The sequence below is a fragment of the Sinocyclocheilus grahami genome, unplaced genomic scaffold (genome assembly GCF_001515645.1).
Source record: "Sinocyclocheilus grahami isolate Dianchi unplaced genomic scaffold, SAMN03320097.WGS_v1.1 scaffold547.1, whole genome shotgun sequence".
In the NCBI taxonomy this organism is placed as follows: domain Eukaryota; kingdom Metazoa; phylum Chordata; class Actinopteri; order Cypriniformes; family Cyprinidae; genus Sinocyclocheilus; species Sinocyclocheilus grahami.
In genome coordinates, this window is record NW_015505726.1 from 677,553 (window position 1) to 690,661 (window position 13,109).

At 37.9% G+C, this 13,109-nt stretch overlaps 1 protein-coding gene across 1 annotated transcript in view; it reads right to left on the reverse strand.

Annotated features, from left to right (window-relative positions):
- Positions 1-5,054: 5,054 nt before the first annotated feature.
- The window catches only part of htr2aa (5-hydroxytryptamine (serotonin) receptor 2A, genome duplicate a), a 33,776-nt gene continuing 25,721 nt past the window's right edge, over positions 5,055-13,109 (reverse strand). Inside the window, exons 2-3 of the mRNA XM_016238750.1 lie at positions 9,734-9,934; positions 5,055-6,073 (exon numbers count right to left, since the gene is read on the reverse strand). Coding sequence (XP_016094236.1) covers positions 5,271-6,073; positions 9,734-9,934 — 1,004 coding nt within the window. The 3' untranslated portion in view covers positions 5,055-5,270. The remainder of the gene's footprint in view (positions 6,074-9,733; positions 9,935-13,109) is intronic.

Consider the following 13,109-nt stretch of genomic DNA (forward strand, 5'->3'; position numbering starts at 1 on the left):
TGGCTTACTCTCCTTGTGAAGGGTGTCAATGATTGTCTTCTGGACAACTGTCAGATCTGCAGTCTTCCCCATGATTGTGTAGCCTAGTGAACCAAACTGAGAGACCATTTTGAAGGCTCAGGAAACCTTTGCAGGTGTTTTGAGTTGATTAGCTCAGCTCAATCATCACAATTAAAAGAACCAAAGACTTAATCTACTTCAGTCTGTGTGCATTGAATTTATTTAATACACGAGTTTCACAATTTGAGTTGAATTACTGAAACAAATTAACTTTTCCATGACATTCTAATTTATTGAGATGCACCTGCATATATACACACACACACACACACACATACAGGTGCATCTCACTAAATTAGAATGTCATGGAAAAGTTTAACTCAAATTGTGAAACTTGTGTATTAAATAAATTCAATGCACACAGACTGAAGTAGTTTAAGTTTTTGGTTCTTTTAATTGTGATGATTTTGGCTCACATTTCACAAAAACCCACCATTTCACTATCTCAATAAATTAGAATACTTCATAAGACCAATAAAAAAACATTTTTAGTGAATTGTTGGCCTTCTGGAAAGTATGTTCATTTACTGTACATGTACTCAATACTTGGTAGGGGCTCCTTTTGCTTTAATTACTGCCTCAATTCGGCGTGGCATGGAGGTGATCAGTTTGTGGCACTGCTGAGGTGGTATGGAAGCCCAGGTTTCTTTGACAGTGGCCTTCAGCTCATCTGCATTTTTTGGTCTCTTGTTTCTCATTTTCCTCTTGACAATACCCCATAGATTCTCTATGGGGTTCAGGTCTGGTGAGTTTGCTGGCCAGTCAAGCACACCAACACCATGGTCATTTAACCAACTTTTGGTGCTTTTGGCAGTGTGGGCAGGTGCCAAATCCTGCTGGAAAATTAAATCAGCATCTTCAAAAAGCTGGTCAGCAGAAGGAAGCATGAAGTGCTCCAAAATTTCTTGGTAAACGGGTGCAGTGACGTTGGTTTTCAAAAAACACAATGGACCAACACCAGCAGATGACATTGCACCCCAAATCATCACAGACTGTGGAAACTTAACACTGGACTTCAAGCAACTTGGGCTATGAGCTTCTCCACCCTTCCTCCAGACTCTAGGACCTTGGTTTCCAAATGAAATACAAAACTTGCTCTCATCTGAAAAGAGGACTTTGGACCACTGGGCAACAGTCCAGTTCTTCTTCTCCTTAGCCCAGGTAAGACGCCTCTGACGTTGTCTGTGGTTCAGGAGTGGCTTAACAAGAGGAATATGACAACTGTAGTCAAATTCCTTGACACGTCTGTGTGTGGTGGCTCTTGATGCCTTGACCCCAGCCTCAGTCCATTCCTTGTGAAGTTCACTCAAATTCTTGAATCGATTTTGCTTGACAATCCTCATAAGGCTGTGGTTCTCTCGGTTGGTTGTGCATCTTTTTTCTTTCCACTCAACTTTCTGTTAACATGCTTGTATACAGCACTCTGTGAACAGCCAGCTTCTTTGGCAATTAATGTTTGTGGCTTACTCTCCTTGTGAAGGGTGTCAATGATTGTCTTCTGGACAACTGTCAGATCAGCAGTCTTCCCCATGATTGTGTAGCCTAGTGAATCAAACTGAGAGACCATTTTGAAGGCTCAGGAAACCTTTGCAGGTGTTTTGAGTTGATTAGCTGATTGGCATGTCACCATATTCTAATTTGTTGAGATAGGGAATCAGTGGGTTTTTGTTAAATGTGAGCCAAAATCATCACAATTAAAAGAACCAAAGACTTAAACTACTTCAGTATGTGTGCATTGAATTTATTTAATACACGAGTTTCACAATTTGAGTTGAATTACTGAAATAAATGAACTTTTCCACGACATTCTAATTTATTGAGATGCACCTGTATTTAGTGTGTATTGGCATTACCTGTAGTCTACTGGTGACTAACTCCAGTTGTTACTGACGACTGTCGTAACGACCTTTCTAGATTACAATCCGCCATCAAAATGATATGTTTTTAAAGGCTATAAAGGCTATAAATGATCTGCCACCTACAGCATCCTCACATGTGATATAGCTGGGACTCTTTTTTTTATGTTTACAGATGTGACATAATAACGCGAAGATAAACGGCAGCATGATTGTATTTCCCGCAAAAACCTACCCAACACTCAAATTAGAAACCATTATTACAAGCTTGCCGTTGAGAATCAGGCTAAGGTAAGGAGTTCATTTTGAACACTGGCCGGTTATGTACTTGCCCAGAAATAGATTTTGGATCATTTTTAAGCAAAATAAAATGGAAGTTGTGGACTGCAGCTTTAACTAACTAGTATAACTAGTTATTTATTTATTTCAAATTTTACTCAAGCATTATTAAATTCATATTTCTATATTGCAGGAAGCTAGGCTATCTACAATACTGAACAAATCAGTATTGTAGAAATTTCAATTCAGAAAATTTTTTCTATGTATTTTCTATGTATGTACACAACTGCAAACATATTGTGGTGATTCAGGCAGCTGGTCTTAGCCTGCGGGTAATTGGCAAATCACCCTGCGGCTGATGGAACATGACTTTCTCACAACTGATTGTTTTACAGTCTACAAAAATTCATCCATATTCATGACTTCTTGTAGTGACTCAGGGGAGACCCAGCATAATGGAAATATTTTCTGTGTGCACTTCTGTCAGCTTAATGGAATATCCAAAATCTAGTGTACAATAGCAGCGATCAAGTCTGCGCTCTTCACTTTGATGCCCTTGTGACGTTTAACGGAATCTCTGGCACATATTCAGCTCTTACTATTTTGTTTTTGCTGTCAGAAGTACAAGATAGTTATGTTGAAAGGACAGTACAAGCTGTTTCACTCTGTCTAGGCTAACCGGAAGGCTAATTCACAATGTGTTCTATCAGGATTTTTCTATGGGGTTGTAGAATAGCATTTTTTGTTTTTTTCAAGTCATGTTTATCTACTATGGTTTTAAGGATTATATACTGAACAGCTCCCATTTTTCTCTGAATTTTTTTTGCCACATTCATTTAAAATGTGCAGCTTCTACATTATTTTATTGAGTTCTGCATGTGCAGTGTGGCTTAATGTAACTTCATGCTCTTACTGTCATGGCCAGCCATAACAGAGCCAAATTATGACCATTCAGGTCAAGCGGTGGACTTGATAAATACAGAGGCTGGCAGAAAACCCTAGAAAAACAATGTTCTCTCTGGAACATTGAGTTACAAATGTTTATCTACAGCTATGGCTGTCAGGCTGCTTAATATATCTTTGATATACTGGAATGAGGGCAGCTAAATAGCCTTCTGCACTAATACACATATACACCTGGCATAATTATCCATAACAGAGATGACTCATTCAATGTCTCCAAACAAGTTTATGACCATCACCATAACAACAACAACAACGACAACAATCAGAAAACAGATCAGAGGTTTTCACAAGGTGCTGAGATCTGAACCCCTCGTGTTGCCATAGAACCCTGAATCCAGAGGTACATTTTCAAAACCAACAACTTACAGGTGTTCTTAAAACCATGTTTTCAAAGAACTTCAAATCTGACATACGTAAGTGTTGGGTTTGAATACTGCCACTATCTGAACAATATGTGCAACTCCAAAAGGTCTCATAAATAGTTTTTGACAGGTTCAAATGACAAGGTGAAAAGCAGACACTTAGTTCCGTTTTAAATTGAAAGGTTTAGACTTTTCATGCTGCGCCAGGCTGGTTTATGCTGGTTTCCTCTAGTTTGGGGTTGGTCCTGCTGGTAGACCAAAATAGCTGATGTTTACCACCAGAAAAATACTGGTCAAACAACATGGTTTCTAATCTGGATTGTAGTCTTTTCAAAAGATTTATTTGAGAAGGTTTCTATGGAAGCCCATTTCCACCTCAGAGTAAAAATAAGTAATTGTGACTTCATTTCTCACAATGTAATTTTGTAACAACTGTGGATTTATACACTACAATACATACTTTATGGAATACACATTTTTAAAAAAGAAATCAATACTTTTATTCAACAAGGATGCATTAAATAGACCAAAAGCTACATTTAGCATGTTACCAAATATTTCTATTTCATATGCTGTTCTTTTGAACTTTCTATTCATCAAAGAACACTGAAAAAATTAACGGTTTCCACAACATTATTACGCAGCAACTGTTTCAACATTGATAATAAAAATAGTTATTTCTTGATCACCAAATCAGCATATTAGAACAGTTTCTAAAGGATTGTGTGACACTGAAGGCTACAGTAATGGATACTGAAAGTTGAGCTGTGCCACCACAGGAATAAATTACATTTTAAAATACATTACAATAGAAAACAGTTATTTTAAGCTATAACAATATTTCACAATATTACTATTTTTACTGTATTTTTTTTATCAAAGAAAATTAGTTTTTTTCAAAAACAAATAGTTACCCAACGGTAGTGTATCTCATTTTATAGCTTTATATTTCACAATGTGACTTTATTTCTTATTTAAACTTAATCTCACAATTACCTCTTTTGTTTTTACTCTGAAGTGGAAACAGGCTTCTATAGGGTTTTGTTTTAGTTCTTATTCTATAATAGGAATAATTTAAAAAGCCACTTCTAATAATTGAATAAAAGTGGTACTTATTCGTTGCCCACAGACATGGTTTGTTTCATACTTTTAAAGGTAAGGTCCAAAAACCAGTATCTTGTCCTTCAAGAGAGCTTCTGTGTCTGGATTCATTGAATACAAATGTCTGCTAAAATGATAAACCAGCAGCACACAAGTCAGCTTATACGAATGAGGCTACAGCATCTCAATCGTTTGACGCAGTACAAAAACTCTAGTCACATCACAACTTTTATCCACACTTGTTTTCAAAAACCAGACGCTGTAAACAAAACACTGCTGAGCTCCCATGAATTTAGACTTCACTCTCTGCATATAAAGTGCTATGTAAAAAACCTACAAGTCTTGACATCAAACTGAAATTTTGACTTAACACTTATATACAATTTTTATAACCAGAGAAGTTTTATCCCATTGATTCAACTGACATTTATGGTCAGGAAAGATCCCGATCAGACGAAGGTATTTTGATGTATCAGTACCCTGTGATAAAGTCATGGATAGTGAAGTCGTTCGTTCATAGTCATTTGGGCTTTGAATACTAATACTTTAGACCAATCAGAGCTGATTTCTGTAGAGGTTAGTCAGAGAGAATGCCAAACATGAAACCCAGAAGAAAATCCAGGATTACGGCTGGCATTTTGTGAGTTCACAAGCAGCTGACACTCTCATTTTTGCTGCTTTTGGACAGATGTTTTTTATTGGGAAGGGGCAGAGAGAAATCCCCATTGCCTATTGATCCAGTGAGCGGCAGGTGTGTGGACTGATAGACCAGTGGTGGAATGGTGTTGACCAGAATTAGTTGTAGCGGTTTCTTCTCCTCATGAAACTGGCATCGGATGTATCTAGCGAAGGCTGAGCGGTAAGTCTTGTTGAAGAGCGTGTAAACCAGCGGGTTAACGGCGGAGGAAAGGTAACCGACCCACACAAACACATTCAACAGTCCGTTCATTATGTCGGCGTCACACGTCGCTGGCTCGCAAACCACCGCTAAAACATTAGTGATGAAAAATGGACACCACATGACCACGAACAAGAAGAAAACCACGCCCAGAACTTTGGAGGCTTTTTGTTCGTTGCTGATGGACTGCACCGTATGGCGTCCGAAAGGTGGCGTCACAACCCCCGACTCTGCCCCCGCCTCACGGCTCAACGAGCGTCGCAAGAACAGTTTATTCTCAGAGGGCGAGAATGAGGGTCCGGGGAGGAAGTTGAGAGTGAATCCTGCACTCCATTTGGGCCTGGGCACCAGTTGGTCAAGGCAGAGAGTGGCCTCACTCTGCAGAGCGCTGATAGTCAGGAAGTAGGTCACCACCATAATGGTCAATGGCACAAAGAAGGCCACAAAGGACCCAATCAACACGAAAGAGTTGTCAGTCAATAGGCAGCTGCCATCCTTGAAAACTTTGGTGTGATCGCGCAGACCCAGCACTGGGATTGGCATGGAGATGCCTGCAGAAAGACGGGGGGAAGAAAGTGCATTTGTAGTTTAGTTTAGTCGGCAGAAATTGTGACATTTTGACAAAAACAAGGTGGCAAAGAAACCCAACAGAGGAGAAATGATGACAGTTGCTTATTTCACACAAAAGCAGCAAAGTTGTGTGACCTGCAGTTTGTTCTATATGTGTCCTTTTCGCATGCAGTCCATTTGCACAAGCAGACAAATGAATAATAGTTCATATAGTGCTATAAATAATACAACTTTAATAGATAACACGTTAACATGCAGTTCTTTATTCTTTTTAATGGTGTTAATACACCATAAAAAAAGTTAGAAAATCTGACATAACTTCCATTGTTAATTTTTTTTATCACTAAATGAGGTAAAGGAATACCCTCTTAATTGAGAATTTATGTTCACAATCAAAATAAGGTTCACAGTGATTAATAATAATAATAAACCAATATTAAAATTGATTAACAACCCTAATAAATAAAGTTTTTAACAACATATGGTAATAAAGAGCATGGGTTTATAATTTTGTTATATATAATATTGCTTTCATAGATAATGTCACGAATCCAGTCCATGAGGGGGTTCCATGATGGACCCTGTTCCTCTGGACGATGTGTCTGGCATTGGCTGTGCATCTATGGATACCTGCAGGCCTTGGATGACTATGATAAGAACTGTAGAGTGTAAAAAAACGCTGTCGCTGAGTGTCAAAATCTGAGAGGAAGATGAGGAGATTAAAAATATATATCAATAAGGTTTCTGTTTCAAAACTGAGTTTAAAGTGGGGTTACTTTATCTTAGTCACTATCAGCCTCTTCTGGCATCATATTTCTTATCCAGGAGATGAGAGTAAACAGAGTTGAAAGTTAGAAAAGCAGCATTATAATAGAAGTTGTGATGGTGCTTTGCTCAGATCCACTGACAGCTCTCACGCTCCAAGGGTTGCATCTTCACAATGGATTTATTCACAATCATCTCAGTTATAGATGTTATGTGCTGACTGACTTAAGGCAAGACACCAGAGGTAAACTGGGTACAAATTTTGACTAACAGATGTCACCATAATTCTCAGTCGATTAATTACAATTGTTTTGCATTACAAGTTGTCTGAAATATCATTTTTTTAGATGTAGACAAAACATAATCTTATTAAATATGCACTAATTGGCATATATTTTCAAGGTTCAGAATACTTGTTTCATTTTGTTGACATATTAGAGTTTAAGTGTAAACAGCATTTGCTGGTTAGGTATGTTTTAAAGCATGGCTGCTGGTTTGAGCTGGTTTGAACTGGTTCTTAGCTGGTTATGTGCTGGTCCTAAGCAACTAGCTCCTGCTCAGGACAAGCTTAGGACTAGCACATGACCAGCTTAAACCAGCTCATGACCAGCAGCCATGCTTCAACACATACCTACCAGCATATGCTGGATTTTTCAACAGGGTTTACAGAAGGGATCTTTTAAAATCAAGAAATACTGCCAGAAGAAAAAGCATGTTTTAAGAATAACCAATATAAATGAGGTGAATTATATATGAACAAACTCCTCTGGAAAAACCTTCAGAATATAGATAGGAATTGAACTGCAAAGTTTGCTATAAGTGCCTCTGAAGTTGACATTTCTGGCCCAGTGCATGAGAAAAAAAACCGGAAATGTAACGAAATGTAAAAAATATGTAATGTAATTTAAATCTAAAGACAAATAGATAAAGTGTAATAAAAACAAACACTTGTATTTTAATGTGTATTTTGGCTGCTTTTGTTCCATTTTTTATTTTTATTTTTTAAAGAAGACGTATTATGGAATAACAGCCTAAAATCTCACTATTGACCAGTGCTTGAAAAAAGCAATGGTTTTGTCTGAAGTGTCTTGCCTTAAAGCAGACTGAGAGCCGTTTAGCATTAAGAGGAAGGGGGATATAGCTGATCTGTTTTGTTTGCATTACAAATACTTGGATGGATGGATAAATGGATTCTTTAATGCAGGAAAAAGAACACATATCAAATGTTCCACTACAAAAACTAGCTAATTCTGCATGTTTATGCTATCTCAGTGCTAAGCAGCTTCTCAACTGATTATTAGAAAACCACTTTTTAGTCTTAACAACCAGACTAGATGTTTTTTGAAAAGCATCTGACTCATGCTCAAATAGCCCTAATCTCCGAAATGTTAGTAGATCTACTTTGATCCCCAAATGACACATAGTTACCATCTGAAAGTCTTCTTCACTTTAAAGCAGCACTAGCTCTCAGCTCTTTGACCACTCTGAAGCTCACAGAGGCTTGAGACTGGAGTACTGGGATCCAAAAGTGTACCGCTACAGTTTAACCACTTTATTAGTGCAGATATTTTAGTTCTATATCGGTCTCTATCGACTTTAGTTATACAGTATTGCCTTTGTATTATAAATGTGTTTCATTAGACTGTTTTGTCTTTCTTTTTGCACTACTGTGATGTAAATGGCATTGTGGCATTCACTTTATTAAATTTTCTGCTCATAATATCCTTTTCTGTCTTTCCTGCATGCAGCTGGAACTACAGGGTTGGTCTGAGGTCATTTTGAAGAATATCAGTGATATTTTAATGCAGAGCTTAAGCATTTCTTCAACTTTGGCAGAGGTTGATTTTTATTAAAACTAATAGATTTTTTCCTTTGTTTATATAAAGGTCACACTAAAAAAAAATTTCCCCATGCTTTCATTATTTTTTCAATAGTAAAGTCTCTTAATAAATAAATATCTAAATTTTTAAACAAATTATTCTATACATTTTATCACAGTTTTGTGTACTTGTTTACCAAGGCAACATTAAATGTGACATGATATGAAGAAAACAAGAAAAATAAAGGTAAATATCACTTTTGAACAATATTTTTATTGAGAGCAAGCTTGAAAAGTGTAACAAAAAAAGTTATTTGTGTGTATTTTATGATCCGCGAAATGAAATTAGTCTTAGTAAGATGGAGCCATTTTATTTCACAAATGTTTAAAATGTAATTTCTACCAGAGTATGCTATTAAGCACAACACATGATTTGAGATGTGGTGGAAATAACTGCTGGAAATATTCATGACTTCAGCATTCAATGACCCAGACCTGTAAAATTCATAAATGTTTAGCTTTCCATTATGCAATTTTTTCCCCCTCTTCTCAATTATTTCTTCCTTGTGGTGCTCCATTGACATAATCAGCAGGATACTGATGAAGCTGCACTCACTACTGCAGGTTTCATTGTTGCCTCTCAGCTGCAATCTATATAACTGAATATTGCTGCAATTTTACTTCTCATTTACAGATACCCAAATCTCTCCCCTACTCATGTATTCAATTGCCTTTCCTCTGGTGAATGACAAAAGGCATGGAGGTTTATTAGCCACTGATTTCTCTAGTCCCAAAAGCAATTCAGGTTCAAGTACACATAAAACGCTTAAAGACCCTCTTTGGAACGCGCTTCGTTTTAGCAGCGGCTCTAAACAGCCAAGGTCATCTCAAGCCAATAAGGAACATTTTGTAGGATTTTCTAAAAGCAGAGTCAGCGATTGATACTGTCTAATTAGATCAGAGTCATGACATTCTGTTCACAACAGTTTAATAATAATGGCTTCACGTCACACTACAGCACAGTGTCGTGGCTGCATGTCGATGGCATCAGGTGTACCTGCTGAGATGGTCCAGACGGCCGTGATCTTGGCCCGGGCACGGGAGCGCGAGTTTGACCGATTGTGTCGGATGGGGTTACGGATGGCCACATAACGGTCCAGCGAGATAGCGCACAGGTGCATGATGGAGGCGGTGGAAAAGAGAACATCCAAGTAGATCCACATGGGACACAGTGATGCAGGGAGGGGCCAGGAGTAACCTGAAGAAGAGACAGACATTCAGAGGATCAGGCCCAAGGAATAAAACTGACAACAAAAGCCTTAAAAGTATTGACTTTCCTCCGTTACATGCTAATGGACCCTGTGAGATAATTGAATGGGCTTATTCCACTAAGCTCAACTGAGTGATTTCACTGGAAGGCATGAGTGTGATGAGCTCTTGAGAACAGCACAAGAGCTTAACGATCACTGACAGTGTTTTCAGTTGACACGCTGATTAAAAACAGTTCAATTTCTACAACACTACATCCATCCATCAGTGAGTACAAAAATGGTTCTTGTATGGCATTGTTGTGAAAACCCCTTTTATTTTAAGAGTGTAGTACTCCATCCATCCATCCATTAGGGCTGGGCGATAAACAATATCCCATCGCGATTGCAATAAAATTTATGTTGATAACGATGATAAGCTCTGGACATTTTTACTCAATATGGATTAATCTGACAGGCTGTCACACAGCAGATATAAAGGCAACAGAAGCCAGTCAGTGCATGTTGAAACGAAATGAAACCTGCTGTAAGGGAAACAGGTCAATTTAGCTCTAAGGGAATCATTTAAGATTTTAAAGGGAATTTGGACCGAATCACTGTTTTAAGGCTGATCACGGAGACGGCCAGCGATTCATTGAACATATGATAACATCAATATGTATAACATCCATTCTGCAATGGATATTAATATCCAAAGTATAGTGAAAACACAATTTATTAGCACAGTAACAAGATCGGCAGTTTAAGACATTAACACAAAACACAATATACTTCTCTTTTCAATATAAATAAGGCTTTAATGGATAAATCTAAGACATATAAACTAATCTAACACATAAACACACGCATTCACACAAGTTGCAGAAAGAGGGAAAGTGAGGAAATAATTCGTTTAAGAGAATGAAAATGTGAAATCCCAAGTTTACAGCAATATGTGCAATTGCATAGATCTGAACAACCATCAATCACTTAATTAACCCTCGCATTGAGTTCCTCAATGAGGTTAAAATTTATGTTAAATGCACCAGTTCAGCTAGAATCTGGAGGTACTTGTGTTGCGTTGCCTGTACGGGGGTTCTCTTTGTTGTGGTCCTTGCAGAACAGGGGGTTTCCCGCGGTCGCTGATTGGCTGGAAGTTCAATAAGGAATTTCAGTCTGTTCTCTGTCGTCGAGGTGGGGGAAGTCAATCCAAAGAGCTTGTGATTGCTATCACTGGTTTCCATGTGATGGTCACGCTGTGCATCTCTTTTGACCATTAATCTTGATTACTTGCCCCCAAAATTGACAATCTCCTTGGAATTGTCAATAAGTGTTCTTTTGTTTAAATGCTGTGAGCTACTCAAAGCTGCTAGTTGGTTCAGGCTTGTGGCGCCAGGATCTGATTTACGAACATCCTGTGTCTTGGGCCTCTGTGGAATTCGGGTCCTCGTGTCGGGTCCTCGTGTTCTTTATCAAATCTTAAATTGTCTGATTCGGTCTGATACCCTACACTGCTCAAAAAGAGGAAGCAATCTCATGAAAGAGAAACTGATCTTACTCCAAAAACACCCATTAACCTGGGAACTGCAAACAGTTACATTAATTTATATGTATATTAAATACCGGTAAATAAAAGGAAACCTTTACAAAAATAAACATGATTTAGCCTATTTAGTTCCATTCACTCCACAACAAATCCTTTACATTTAACAATATTACATAACAAGAATGACAAAATAAGCAGCTATAAAAGTACATATTAAACTATAATATAAAAAAATCACGCTATAGGCTAGTGGCATGTATTATAAACAGTACACAAATGTTAAGCAAAACTGAAACGGCATGGGCTCAGTATCCAAATGTTTCCATTTTTGCCATATTTGTAACATTTGGTTGTTAAACTATTATTCATTAGGCTATGTAGCCTAAACAAGGCTTTATACTTTAGTCATGTTCCAATATCTGCGTAAAATCTTTCACATGCGCAAAAATGTTTGTTTGGGCGCTGGACGCTCCAAACTTTTATGTTTGGTTGACTGCATTTTAGTCTGATGATGAATGGCTGAAATGTCAAGCAACGCTAGAACTAATGTTATTGTGTGCGCGTGAGGGTTCAGATGGGTGAAATAAAATTGAGATATAAAGAAATTAAATGCATTAAAGGGGTCATATGATGTTACTAAAAAGAACATTATGTTGTGTATTTGGTGTAATGAAATGTGTTTATGCGGTTTAAGGTTCAAAAAACACATTTTCCACATACTGTACATTATTGTTTCTCCTCTATGACCCGCCTTTCTGAAACGCATTGATTTTTACAAAGCTCATCAGTCTGAAAAGCGTGGTGTGCTCTGATTGGCCAGCTATCCAGTGCGTTGTGATTGGCCAAATACCTCAAGCGTGTGACGGAAATGTTACGCCCCTACCATACTGTGATGCCCTGTCCGGCCGCAGCGACAAGACAAAAACATTAAAACCCATTATAAACGAGGAATTTATTGCATCCAGTGGGGACATAATTACGGATTACAAACCCAATTCCAAAAAAGTTGGGACACTGTACAAATTGTGAGTAAAAAAGGAATGGAATAATTTACAAATCTCATAAACTTATATTTTATTCACAATAGAATATAGATAACATATCAAATGTTGAAAGTTAGACATTTTGAAATGTCATGCCAAATATTGGCTCATTTTGGATTTCATGAGAGCTACACATTCCAAAAAAGTTGGGACAGGTAGCAATAAGAGGCCGGAAAAGTTAAATGTACATATGAGGAACAGCTGGAGGACCAATTTGCAACTTATTAGGTCAATTGGCAACATGATTGGGTATAAAAAGAGCCTCTCAGAGTGGCAGTGTCTCTCAGAAGTCAAGATGGGCAGAGGATCACCAATTCCCCCAATGCTGCGGCAAAAAATAGTGGAGCAATATCAGAAAGGAGTTTCTCAGAGAAAAATGGCAAAGAGTTTGAAGTTATCATCATCGACAGTGCATAATATCATCCAAAGATTCAGAGAATCTGGAACAATCTCTGTGCGTAAGGGTCAAGGCCAGAAAACCATACTGGATGCCCGTGATCTTCGGGCCCTTAGACGGCACTGCATCACATACAGGAATGCTACTGTAATGAAAATCACAACATGGGCTCAGGAATACTTCCAGAAAACATTGGCGGT